The following is a 13,289-nucleotide window of genomic DNA, read 5'->3' as shown; positions in this document are numbered from 1 at the left end:
TAAATATAGTGATTTTTCACTTACACGGTTTTGAAGCGTATGTTGAAAGAATATGTTATTGGCTGTAAATCTGATCTGAATTACTATTTTTAATTGGGATTTTTATAAGAGTTAGTTGCTAGCCATTTTGTAAAATTTAAAAATACATATTAATAGTACCAATGACTCTACTTAGAATTAAAATACTTACCTCTTTAATCCTCAGAGCCACCCAGAAGCTTCTGTGATGTTTCAGGCCTCTTAAAACCTGTCAGAAATGAAATGCATTAAGTGAAAAGGATACTACAGTAGAATTTATCATTCAGGTAATTTTTGTTGTTGTTGTTGTTGCAGTTTGGTGGGGGCTGGGTTTGAACCTGCCACCCTCGGTATATGGGGCCAGCGCCCTACTCATTGAGCCATAGGCACCGCCCCAGGTGATATTTTGAATTAAAAGAAATCTTAAGAGAGAAGATAGGATAACCTCTAGCCAGCAGTCTGGCTTCTGATGCTCTTTCATTTCCTTACTGACTACCACACTGCTGAAAGCTAAGTTACAGGCATGACTCCCGTACAAAACCCAGTACATAACCTAGTACAGGCCACATTCCGGAAGGAGGTGGCCCACTTGATACAGGCACCCACCAGTATAGGCCCACAGGGTAGCCAGTAGATCAAACATTCCTAGGAACAAACAAGGTAATTCTGCTCCCAGAATCACAGAGAAACACAAGTTAGAGGGTTCACAGGCAAACAGCCTGTCCTTTGACTCTTCCTTCCAGTAATAAAGTCATTATCACCAAGTATCGACCTTTAGTTACCCAAGTCCTTTGTCTTCCACTGAGCTCGGGACATACCTACATTCACTGATCCCCAAAGAAGAAACGCTTAGGTGATGGGAAGACTGTTCAGACGCATTAGAACCTGGCTTCTGCCAAGGGCACGTACCCACTTGCATAAGGTGGATGAGGGCAGCTGCTGGGGTGTGAAAAGCACAACCTCGGAGCCGGGCAGGAGCCCCCCAGTGTTTGATCCCCTCCGAGGCCGGCAGGGATGGGTGGATGATGCCTTTCTCCAGCTCAGGGAAGGCTTTCCAGCGATGCTACTTTTTCCTTCAGCACAAAGCAGCTGGGCTCATTCCGCTCTTGTACCCTTAATAGATTTCCACAGGCTTAAAAGTAAGGGAGGAAAAAAGTACATTCTGAAAGATGATGAAGTGTATATTACTCCAGTGATACATATATAAAAGTCCTGATCCCGCCACTAAGCAATAAATCACTGTAACAAAATTACATTTGTACCCCATAAATTTATACGAAAATAAATTAGTTCTTTTAAAATTAGGTTGAGAGCGGACATCTGGGGATGACAAGATGGTCTTCTGTGACAGCGCTTGGAAAAGTTTGAAGAAGGCAGGGGACAAATGAAAAAAAAAGATCAACACATCAGAGTCAGAATGACTCCTAACCGGCTGGCGCCCCTGGTGCCATCAAGTGTCTAGGCGGGCAGGAGGCAGGGCTTGGGAAGGGCTGCCTGAGACGCCGCGGTGGAGGTCTCTGCGCTAACAGTCACCGCACAGCGGGGCGGGGTCAGCCGGCCAGCGCCTGGACGCAGCTAACACGCCGCGCGGGGGTTGGGGAGCCCAGGCGCCGCCCGGGACTGCTTCCGGACGCAGAGATCTCCGGAGCCACCCGCCACCCTGCACCGCGGCCTCACGAGTCCCCGGCGCGTCCGGGAGGGGCGCCAGGAGTGGCTCGGTCCCGGCCTGAGAAACCGGGTCCACGCAGCGCTGGCCGGGAGGCCGAGGGCTCCCGGGAACTCGGCGCGCCGCTGCCGGGGTCCGCTTCCGACGCCCGCCTCGCGCCCCGTGGCGTGGAGTGCGCGAGCGATCCCACCTGGAGCGGGAGAGCCGGGGAGGCGGAGGAGACGGCTGCGGCTCGGGAGGAGGGAGTCGTCATAACCGGCTAATGCTGCTCACCGGAAACCTCGGGCGCCAGAGCCGGGCCAGGGGGCGCCAAGGAGCTGCCGGGACACCTTGGCCAGCCGGGGGCGGGCTCGACCCACTGGGACAGGACCCGGGGACGACATCGGGGAGGCTGGGTGCCGGCGCGACTCAGACCCTGTGGGGGTCGCACAGAGAGGGCTGGGAAGGCACCATCTGCGGCTTCTTACGTTCTCCAGCTAAGGGTAGTGTGACGGTCTGTGACCCAGCTTCATAACCAGAGCTAAAAAAGCTAAAAAGACAAACAGCTTAAAGACGCCGGACTCCCCACCCACACCGCCATCTCAATCTCAGCAACCCTTTCCTCCTTTAGGCGCTTACAGGACCTTAGGACAGGGTGGGTAGAAAACCTGACTCTTGCTCTTTTCGGCTTTGCATTGAGCCGAACTTTTACTGTTTTCATATTTCGAGCAGAGGTTGCTACCGTAACTTTAAATTTTGAGAACTGAACGTAGTTGACAGAAGACCCTCTATGTGAGGGGGGTGAGGATACTTTGGAGTCCACACACACTTTAAAATAGTATACTTTTACTTATATGTAAATCCCAAGTTCAAATGCTACTCTGCAGAGTTTAATTTTTATGCTTTTGTTATTTTATAATTATTTGAATTGCTTGTTTATGTTACCATAATTAATTGATTGCTTATCTCCCATTGTCTTCAATTCTTGCCACCCTCGGTTCTGGTATTCTGTCTAGAGCACGGTGGAGTCGATCATTAAATCCTGACTCAACTTGAACTGATTAAATGAAGGATGATGCCGCCAAAATAAACAAGCTCAGACACATAAAGTCATCAGAATTAAGTAGTATGGATCACAAGGAAACAAGTGTTTCAAAGACCTACATGCTTTTTAAATAATTTTTAAGATGCTTATCAAGTTCCATTAGTGATATGCTAAAATAGGATTATTATCTGATACTTTTTCAAATAACAGCAAAAACATGGTATTTAACATGTGCCAAGCATTATTCTAAAACACTTTTTAATTCATTTATTCTTTATGTAAGTAAGACTTTGCTTTTAAGGGAACTACTGCTCTATCATTTTATACCTTGTCCCTGCCGTACCAGTAAGGACAGAGAGTTTTAAAAATGTTTTCTCTGGCTGGGCACAGTGGCTGATACCTGTAATCCCAGCTCTTTGGAATGCTGACTTGGGGGGATTGCTTGAGGGCAGGATTTCCAGATCAGCCTGGGCAACATAGCAAGGCCTCATCTCTATAAAAATAAATAAATAAATAATACTTTCTCAACCTATATGCCACCAGCTTTAGTCATATACAGGAAATGCAGCTTTCTCGTTAGACAATTCAAAGTGAATTGCATTGTTTAAAATTTTAAACAAGCTGATTTAGTATCAAAGTGATATGTAATTAAACACACACACACACACACACACCCCTATAGGCCTATTACCTATAATCCTAGCATCTGGGAGGATTGCCTGAGCAAGAGCAAGATCCGTCTCTACTAAAAACAGAAAAACTAGCCGGGTGTTGTGGTGGGTGCCTGCAGTCAAAGCTACTTGTGAGGCTTTGGCAAGAGGATTGGTTGAGTATAGGAGTTTGAGGTTGCTGTGAGCTGTGACCATGGCACTCTACCCAGGGTGACAGAGACTGTCTCAAAACTAAAATAAAAAAAAATATATGTACATATATAAAGTAAGTATAATACAAGAAAAGTTTCTAAAACTTGGTTAGTCTAATTCCAAGGATATACAAACCACTCAAATTGGTCTGACATCTACATGGTACTATTTTAAATGGCTATATACTGAGTGATCATTCAGACTTATGGGAAACAAAGTATGATTTTAAGAACATGAGATTTAGTTCTGTCTACCAACTGATATTAAAATAAGCTCAAATGAGGCTTGGTATGGTGGCTCAGGCCTGTGATCCTAGCACTTTTGAGAGGCCGAGGTGGGTGGGTCATTTAAGCTCAAGAGTTTGAGACCAACCGGAGCAGGAGTGAGACCCCTGTCTCTAAAAAATAACTGGGCATCATGGTGGGCATCTGTAGTCCCAGCTACTTGGGAGGCTGAGGCAAGAGGATAACTTAAGACCCAGAGTTTGAGGTTGCTGTGAGCTATGATGCTATGGCATTCTATAGAGGGCGACAAAGTGAGACTGTCTCAAAAAACAACAACAACAACAACAACAAAAAACTCAAATGGCTATACAATAGGAGAACGGGAGACAGATTAAACTATGGTTTATTCATACAATGTAAAACTATGCAGGTATATAAAAGAATTGAGAAATATCTTTATATACTGCGGGATATATTACTGAGTTGAAAAAATGATGTATACTATGCTATTGTTTATCTAAGAAAGATTGAGTACACATTTACACACTATATATACCCACATATGTTTCTTTATTATTATTTTACAAACAAAATAACATTTAAAATGACTTCCTGGGCGGCGCCTGTGGCTCAGTGAGTAGGGCGCCAGCCCCATATGCCGAGGGTGGCGGGTTCAAACCCAGCCCCGGCCAAACTGCAACCAAAAATAGCCGGGCATTGTGGCGGGCGCCTGTAGTCCCAGCTGCTCGGGAGGCTGAGGCAAGAGAATCATGTAAGCCCAAGAGTTAGAGGTTGCTGTGAGCTGTGTGACGCCATGGCACTCTACCAAGGGCGGTACAGTGAGACTTGGTCTCTACAAAAAAAAAAAAAAAATGACTTCCTACAGGGAAAAAGAGGAAATTGGGTATAGGGGCAAAAACAGAAAATGACTTTTCAGCATATACCTTACAAAGATGTAACTTTGGAACCATGTAGATATTACATTATAAAATTACCATAAATTCTTAAAAAGCAATCCTTGAAAATATAAAGTAAAATGAAACTAAATGAATCTAAATATTATCCATTTGTGGCCTATTACCCAGAGAAACTATCCTGATTAACTTGGTAACATAATTTGTACATACTTAATGGGATGTACTTCTCCTTGGGACTAAAATAGTTACAAGAAAACCATAGGCTGTTTTCAATAACCAAATTGTTGATGCTACTGCTGGTATTATGAGATAAACCAGATAAGAGTAATGAAGATGGTATCTTTGAAACTGAAATCTTTGACATATCATATGGATGAAAGTCTAGTCAGATTATATAAACATCTTGTAGTTCTGAATCTCAATTGGAGGTCTCAATATGAGTTAATAATCTATTTTTTCATTAGAAAAAAAATCTCTCCCACATGATCCATTATTAAAAAGGCCTAGAGGTAGTGTATATTTAGGGTAACTTGAATCTCTGCTTCTGGGATGCAATCCTCAGGCTTGGCCCAAATAAATTATCTTAAGCTTCTTGCTTTTAAGTTGACATTTTTTTTCCGTATTTTTTTTTTTTTTTTTAAGGCCTTCTCTGCGGCAGGAGGATTGCTTGAGCCCAAGAGACTGAGGTTGCTTGTGAGCTATGATGCACTCTACCTAGGGCAACAGAGTGAGAATCTGTCTCAAAAATAAATAAATAAATAAATAAAGTAAAAAAGTAAAATAAAAAAACACGTTTAAAGGCCTTGTATTAATCTTTTAGTCTCTTCCAAGATGCTGCTAGTACTCTTCCTATGCCTGCGTGATATTTACTCTGAATACTTTTCTCTGGTCTGTTTTCCCTATTTTCATTACCTAGTACTCGTTTTTCATATTTTGAAAACTATTTTTTTCCATTCTGCAACAAACTACCTCATTTAGGTAACACACTGGGTTTTGTTTGAGTACTCAGTATTTTTTATTCATAGAAAATGCATTTCCTGAATTTCCAATTAAGTGCAGTGAAGAATCCCTGCCCAGAAGTCAGACCTGCTTAGTCACTAACTAGGTTATGATATTGTGGATGAGCCATTTCTGTGGCTTGTAACAGTACAGACTGGAATAAAAAAATTCATTCTGGGCTCGGAGCCCATAGCACAGTGGTTACAGTGCTAGCCACATGCACTGAGGCTGGCAGGTTTGAGCCCAGCCCAAGCCTGCTAAACAACAATGACAACTGCAACAAGGAAATGGCTGGGTGCCTATAGACTCAACTACTAGGGAGGCTGAGGCAAGAGAATTGCTTGAGCCCTAGAGTTTGAGGTTGCTGTGAGCTGTGACACCACAGCACTCTGAGGGTGACATAATGAGACTGTCTCAAAAAAAAAAATTCATTTTGCTCCTTATAGTTCTAAAATGTTAAAGGAATTTATACATTATTCCATATTATTTATATAGATTATATATTCTATAAATTCTAGAAAGAATTAAAAGGATTGCCAGGCTTCCTTTGGGATATTCAATTTTAAGTTTTATTTTTATAACAATTATTTTTTTGTTTTGTTCTTAAAGATAGTGTCTCATTCTGTCACCCAGGTTAGAATGTAGTGGTGCAATCATAGCTCACTATAACCTCAAATTCCTGGGCTCAAGCTATCCCCCTTTCTCAGCTGCTTGAGAGCTAGTAGTTAGTACAAGCGCACATCACCTCACTTAGCTAATTTGTTTTTAGTTTTTATAAACACAAGGTCTTGCTATGTTGCCCAGGCCAGTCTCAAACTCCTGACCTCAAGTGATCTTCCCGCCTGGGCCTGCCAGGATGTTGGGCCACCATGGGAGGCCCATTACAGGTGAGCCACCCTGCTCAGAAAATTTAAAATTTTTCTCTATCCTAGCATTCTGGGAGGCCAAGACAGGTGGGTTTACTGAGCTCACTAGTTTGAGACCAGTCTAAGCCAGAGCGAGACCTCATCTCTAAAAATAGCCAGGCGTTGTGGCGGGCACCTATAGTCCCAGCTACTTGGGAGGCTGAGGCAAGAGAATCACTTGAGCCCAAGAGTTTGAGGTTGCTGTGAGCTGTGATGCCACAGCACTCTACCTAGGTCAGAAAGTGAGACTCTGTCTCAAAAAAATAAACAAATAAATAAATACATAAATTTCTTTAATAATGCACACATACATATTTTAAATAAATCCAAAAGGTAATCATATTCTATGTGGATTTCATATATGTATACTTTCCCCCCTTCTCTTAGTCTCTTCCCCTTCTATGTTTGCTATCTGTTAACTGAAGAAAATGAAAAGGTTAATAAAAAAAAAAAAAAGAAAGCAAAGAGAAAAAGGCTGAGAAACAACCTACCTAGTAGCAAGAAGTATTCTTTGCAGATACAAACCATTTCCCATTAGAAAAAACATAAATTCCATAGAAAAATGGACGGTCTTCAATCTGGGCACAATGTATAAGATAAGCTAAGTGTGAAATATCTTACATCAGGAAGCAGGGGAGCAATCAAGGGCTATTAGGCTCATATCAAAGGATTCTGGAACTTCCACCTAATTATTATTATTTTTGCAGTTTTGGCCAGGGCTGGGCTTGAACCTGCCACCCCTGGTATATGGGGCTGATGCCCAACTCCTTGAGCCACAGGCGCTGCCCTCTAATTAAGTATTTTTACCAAAAAATAATTGTCTTTAGATAAATACAGGAGGCAGAACATACTAACTTACAACAAACACACAATCAACCTAACAACCACTTGGTTGACAAACGATCTACAAGACAAACGATCCAGTCTTTTACAAACAAGAAAATTTCACAGAAACTATAAAACAAGAAAAAGACATTTGGGACCATCACTTGAGGCCAGGGGTTTGAGACCAGCCTGAGCAAGAGCAGGAGCCCGTATCTATAAAAATCAGTAAAGTTAGCAGGACATGATGGCCTACAGTTACTTGGAAGGTTGAGAGAAGATCTCTTGAGCCTAGTAGTCTGAGACTGCAGTGAGCTATGAGGACATCACTGCATTCCAGCACAGGAAACAGAATGAGACCCTGTCTAAAATAAATAAAATTTTAAAAATAAAATTTAAATTTAAAAAAAGGATTAGAGAAAAGAAAAAGATAGATGTAAGAGGGAATGCATAGATTGAAAGAGACTTAAGACACAAATCAATTACAATGAGTAACCCCTATTTGGATCTTGATTTAAGCTAACAAACTTTAAAAATGAATTTAAGACAACAGGATATCCAGCGACATAGGACTTAAGTTACTTTTTTTTAGGTGTGATGACATTGAGATTTTCTAAGACCTTAAATATTACAGGTACTTATATAAATATGATCAATCAAATCATGTATCTGAAGTTCACTTCAAAATAGTTAAGGATTCAAAAGCACCAAAGTGAGGTATAAATGAAATAAAATGGGCTGTAACTACTGAACACTGCTGAAGTTGCCTATGTTTGAAATGTAATTTCAGAATTTTTTTTTTTTTAGAGACTTGAGTCTCACTTTATCACCCTTGGTAGAGTGCTGTGATGTTACAGCTCACAGCAACCTCAAACTCCTGGGCTTAGGCAATTCTCTGGCCTCAGCCTCCTGAGTAGCTTGGACTACAAGCACCCGCCATGACGCTGGGCTATTTTTTTCGTTGCAGTTTGGCCGGGGCCGGGTTTGAACCTGCCACCCTCAGTGTATGGGGCCGACACCCCACCATGCCACAGGCACCGCTCTATAATCAGAATTTTTACAATGCATTCAAGTTTGCTAAATGTGTTATAAGTCTGCTGCTCACATATTGAGATTTTGGATAGTTTATATAAAAGCATATTAGCAAAATGCTGACCGATCAGCGGACTCTATAGTTTACTGGCTCTATCCTATATCCAACTATTTCCATAATTAAAGGTATTGGAAGTTTAAGTGAATAAAATTTGGCTAACGTTGATCTTATGCTATAGTTGATCTATATACTTATGATTTTAAAGAAAAGCAATAAGAAAAGTTGTACCATAAAATTAATGGTTCACAGCATGGACTCTGGAGCCAAACCGCACAAATTAGAATCTCAGCTTTGCCATTTACTTGCCAAATGACCTTGAGCAAGTTATTTGACCTTCCTTCATGTTAAAAATAAGGTGATAATGTTATTGACTTTACAAGCCTGACTTGAAGATAAGTTCAGGTACACAATTCCTTTTCCAGAGTTCTTGGGAACATTATACGTGTTCCTGAATTTTTAAAAATAGAATAGGTATGCACACCATTTATTATCTAATACCCCCATTAAGCCATGGGTTAGCACCCCATAATCTCACATGATATTTCTGCAGCAAGATGTACTAGTACCCATACTAAGTGAGATAAATAAAGACCATAAATAGCCCCATATCAGCACCAGTCAAGCTTTACCACCAAAGTAGACTCAATGGTTTTTTTGAGTTTTCTAGATTTTAGGACCATTGATACAGGATTATGATCCTATATAAGTAAATTCCTTACATGGTTCTTGGGACAAAATAAGACTGTTTCATACTATTGACATGACCACAGATTTCTGAATATGTATTTTAAAAAATTAACATTGTGGCTTTGAAAGAGAAAAATGGGTATGCCATTGTATAAAAATAAAAGAAACACCTGTACCCTGCTCTGCCCATTACTACCTGAGCATTTAATAATATAATATTAAACAACAGAAAAAATATGGCTTTACCCTTTGCTCAATACTATTTGAGATTCTAAATATTAAACTTAGTTTACTTGGGAATGGGGCAGTGAGGAGAATTCTACATAGCTCTAAGATTACATTCTCTTTATTACATTTGTGGATTACAGAAGCATTTTTGTTTTTGTTTTGAAAAAAGTATTTTGGTATTAAAAAGAAAGGCATTTCATTTCCATTCTATCTCATAAAAAGACCTTAATTTGCTAAAAGGTAAAATGCATTGGTATAAAGACAATAGCTTAACGGTGCTTTTAAGGGTCAAAATTACAAAGCTCAATAATACAAGCAATATGAACTCAGAAACAAAGCATAACTTATTTTATCTGTTGTTATTCTTTGAATACAGAAATGTTGTTAAGACTTTTAGAAGCATGTCTCAATCTTTAATATTGATAAAAAAGATCCTTACAGGAATTACCAGTTACAATAAGTAAAATCTTAGATTGTTTAAAAAAAAATCTATCTTCATTAGAAAAACTATAATTAGTATTAATAACATTCTCAATAATGCATAGAAAATTTGGGCTTATCATCATTTTTTTAAAATATGAATTCCAAAGTTATGTAGTTATATTATCTTCAGGAAACAATAATTATTCATTGCTATTGACCAATCTAAATTGTATTAAAAATTAATACATTATTACTATTTTAAAATCTTTTATTAAATCAGATCCATGTTTATTAACATTATTCATTTGTAATTAAAATATTATAATATCAATATTAAATCATACTTTTAGCCCTTCACAAAATATGTGATTAAAGCTTTTATAATTTAAAATTGACCTAGAAGAGGAAAAATTAGATTTTTTTAATGAAAGTGAAAAATTATGATAAACTAGAACACAGATGTACATATACTTAACAGTAGTTTAAGAAAAGACTATATATTTTCTATATTTTCTCTTTTTTGTGGCTATTTTCTAAATACTATAAATCATGAATTTTAATCATTTGAATAAAACCTTCAATTAATAAATCAAATGCCAATTGAGAAATGAGAAAAAAAATTCTTGAACATCCTTTTCATTTACTTAACTGCAAAAAGTCATGTTTCCTAGGTCAGAAATTAACCATATTTATAATATTGTAAATAACAATATAGATATATTTGGTATATTCCACATGCTAAAAAACTGTATAACTGAAAGTTCTCAAAAATGAGGCAAAGGACAGTAAAAAATGGTAGTTTCAATTTAGCCTCCCAAGAGTTGGAAGGCTGCTTATACTCTGTGCTAGTTGTCTATGTTATAATCAATAAACAACATTCACACTTCTTTTCACTTGTTTTATGTTCTGGAAATTATTTTTCTTATCTTTGTTTTCTTCCAAGAATTGAAACATCTAATTGCAAATTATGTTTTTATCCATTTAAACATAAATACTATTTTACTAGAACATAGAAAGAAAAATTTCAATGACAAACATCAAAATACAACAACCAATATTCAATGAGTATTGTGCTACTTAACGATTTTTCAAAAAACAGATTCAGTACACCTTCTCAACTTATGAATGCATTCAGTAGTGTTACAGCTCTTCTAGAATTTGTCTAGCAAGTTTTCCAGTCTCTACCAGAAGACACGCCCACCCCAAAAATAAATAAATAAATAAATGTATTCAGAGATCTAAATACACAGTAATCAAAATAAGATCAGTGTGAATATCAGCTATTAATATGTGGATAAAGAGTAATACATAGTAATTTACAGCCAGAAACTTAAAACAGCTATTTGCCACTTTTAAATAAATTGAAAACACTTTAAAATTTTAAGTGAATTGATTTTATTGTTAATAAGGATTAAGAAAGGAGAATGTTTACTATTATGAAATTAAGAGTTTTCTTTCAATCTTTCAAAGTGAAGGGTTTTTTTGTTTTTACGAATGGGCATTTAAAAAGAACTATTTCTTGTACTAGTTTGCAGTCCCACCAGCAGTGTAAAAGTGTTCCCTTCTCTCCACATCCACGCCAGCATCTGCAGTTTTGAGATTTTGTGATGTGGGCCATTCTCAGTGGGGTTAGATGATATCTCAGGGTTGTTTTGATTTGCGTTTCTCTAATATATAGAGATGATGAACATTTTTTCATGTGTTTGTTAGCCATTCGTCTGTCTTCTTTAGAGAAAGTTCTATTCATGTCTCTTGCCCATTGATATATGGGATTGTTGGCTTTTCTCATGTGGGACTGCAAACTAGTACAACCTTTCTGGAAGGAAGTATGGAGAAACCTCAAAGCACTCAACCTAGACCTCCCATTCGATCCTGCAATCCCATTACTGGGCATCTACCCAGAAGGAAAAAAATCCTTTTATCATAAGGACACTTGTACTAGACTGTTTATTGCAGCTCAATTTACAATCGCCAAAATGTGGAAACAGCCTAAATGCCCACCAACCCAGGAATGGATTAACAAGCTGTGGTATATGTATACCATGGAATACTATTCAGCCATTAAAAAAAATGGAGACTTTACATCCTTCGTATTAACCTGGATGGAAGTGGAAGACATTATTGTTAGTAAAGCATCACAAGAATGGAGAAGTATGAATCCTATGTACTCAATCTTGATATGAGGACAATTAATGACAATTAAGGTTATTGGGGGGGAGCAGAAAGAGGGATGGAGGGAGGGGGGTGGGGCCTTGGTGTGTGTCACACTTTATGGGGGCAAGACATGATTGCAAGAGGGACTTTACCTAACAATTGCAATCAGTGTAACTGGCTTATTGTACCCTCAATGAATCCGCAACAATAAAAAAAAAAAGAAAAAAAAAAAGAACTATTTCTTAATTCCCAAACTCCTAGTTTCAAACATTTGACAGAAGTTTGCAACTGAAGGCTCCTGTGCAATAGTTCTGCCCCTTATGGTGGTTTTGCTTTCCATAGTTTCCACTACTGGTGGTAAATTGAAATCTGGATATACGTGAGCACAACACAATGTTTTAAGGAAGAGAGACCACTTAAACTTTTATTTCAGTATATTGTTATAATTCTTCTACTTTATTATTAGTTATTGTTGTTAACTTTGTACTGTGCTTAATTTATAAATTCAACTTTACCACAGGTATGCATGTATAGGAAAAAGTATAGCGTACATAGGGTTTAATACTCTTCATGGTTTCAGGCATCCCAGGGGCTTTGGAACATATGCCCTACATATCAGAGGGAACTACTGTGTTTTCTTTTTTTTTTTTTTTTTTTGTGGTTTTTGGCCGGGGCTGGGTTTGAACCCGCCACCTCCGGCATATGGGACCAGCGCCCTACTCCTTGAGCCACAGGCACCACCCCTGGAACTACTGTGTTTTCTAATTTGGTACATTTCTTATTGCTTCTCAGTTTTGTCATTCTGAATATGAATATTTCAAAATAGATCATGCTGACAAAAAGCTATCAGACTATTTTTCATCACTACAATATAGACAATTACTTTATGAATATGGCTCACACTGAAAGAATTATTTATTAATGCTACAAATAAGAACTCCAATGACAGAAATACTGTCTGGAAAAGAATAAAAATGAGGTGGCTTGAACTGCCCTGAAAAGCACTCCAAATTGTTTAAGATGGCTTACTTATAACTATACTATCAAGTATGAGTGTTTAAAATTTAACTAAAAGTTAAATGGGGGGGGGGGGTTATTTGCAAATAAAGGCAGTAAAATGACTTTCAGTATTAAAATGTATCAAAATATTTCCAAGTCTAAAATGTAGCCTGGTTAACACTGTAATAAAATAACATGTGGAAGAAGGCATAGCTACTTTTTTTTTTTTGCAGTTTTTGGCCGGGGCTAGGTTTGAACCTGCCAACT

At 38.4% G+C, this 13,289-nt stretch overlaps 2 protein-coding genes and 1 non-coding gene across 7 annotated transcripts in view; 1 reads left to right on the top strand and 2 right to left on the bottom strand.

The window, feature by feature from the left end:
* Positions 1 to 2,657, bottom strand: part of EOGT (EGF domain specific O-linked N-acetylglucosamine transferase) — a 43,905-nt gene extending 41,248 nt beyond the window's left edge. Inside the window, exons 1-3 of one of the 4 annotated variants that reach the window (XM_053599245.1) lie at positions 1,448 to 2,657; positions 928 to 1,150; positions 191 to 247 (exon numbers count right to left, since the gene is read on the bottom strand). The gene's annotated coding sequence lies outside the window, so the exon portion shown is untranslated. Of the gene's footprint in view, positions 1 to 190; positions 248 to 927 lie in introns of all 4 variants that reach the window. The other 3 variants (XM_053599244.1, XM_053599246.1, XM_053599247.1) reach the window with 3 other exon arrangements.
* A 1,410-nt stretch (positions 2,658 to 4,067) lies between these two features.
* The window catches only part of TMF1 (TATA element modulatory factor 1), a 63,687-nt gene continuing 54,465 nt past the window's right edge, over positions 4,068 to 13,289 (bottom strand). Inside the window, exon 16 of one of the 2 annotated variants that reach the window (XM_053599243.1) lies at positions 4,068 to 4,648. In XM_053599243.1, the coding sequence (XP_053455218.1) occupies positions 4,469 to 4,648 (180 nt within the window). In that variant the 3' untranslated portion in view covers positions 4,068 to 4,468. The remainder of the gene's footprint in view (positions 4,649 to 13,289) is intronic. The other variant, XM_053599241.1, reaches the window with a different exon arrangement.
* Positions 11,005 to 11,066, top strand: LOC128592980 (U7 small nuclear RNA). The gene has a single exon (XR_008382176.1). It is a non-coding gene; the product is annotated as a U7 small nuclear RNA (small nuclear RNA).

Source organism: Nycticebus coucang, chromosome 8 (genome assembly GCF_027406575.1).
Source record: "Nycticebus coucang isolate mNycCou1 chromosome 8, mNycCou1.pri, whole genome shotgun sequence".
In the NCBI taxonomy this organism is placed as follows: Eukaryota; Metazoa; Chordata; class Mammalia; order Primates; family Lorisidae; genus Nycticebus; species Nycticebus coucang.
This window is presented reverse-complemented; position numbering and strand designations above follow the sequence as displayed.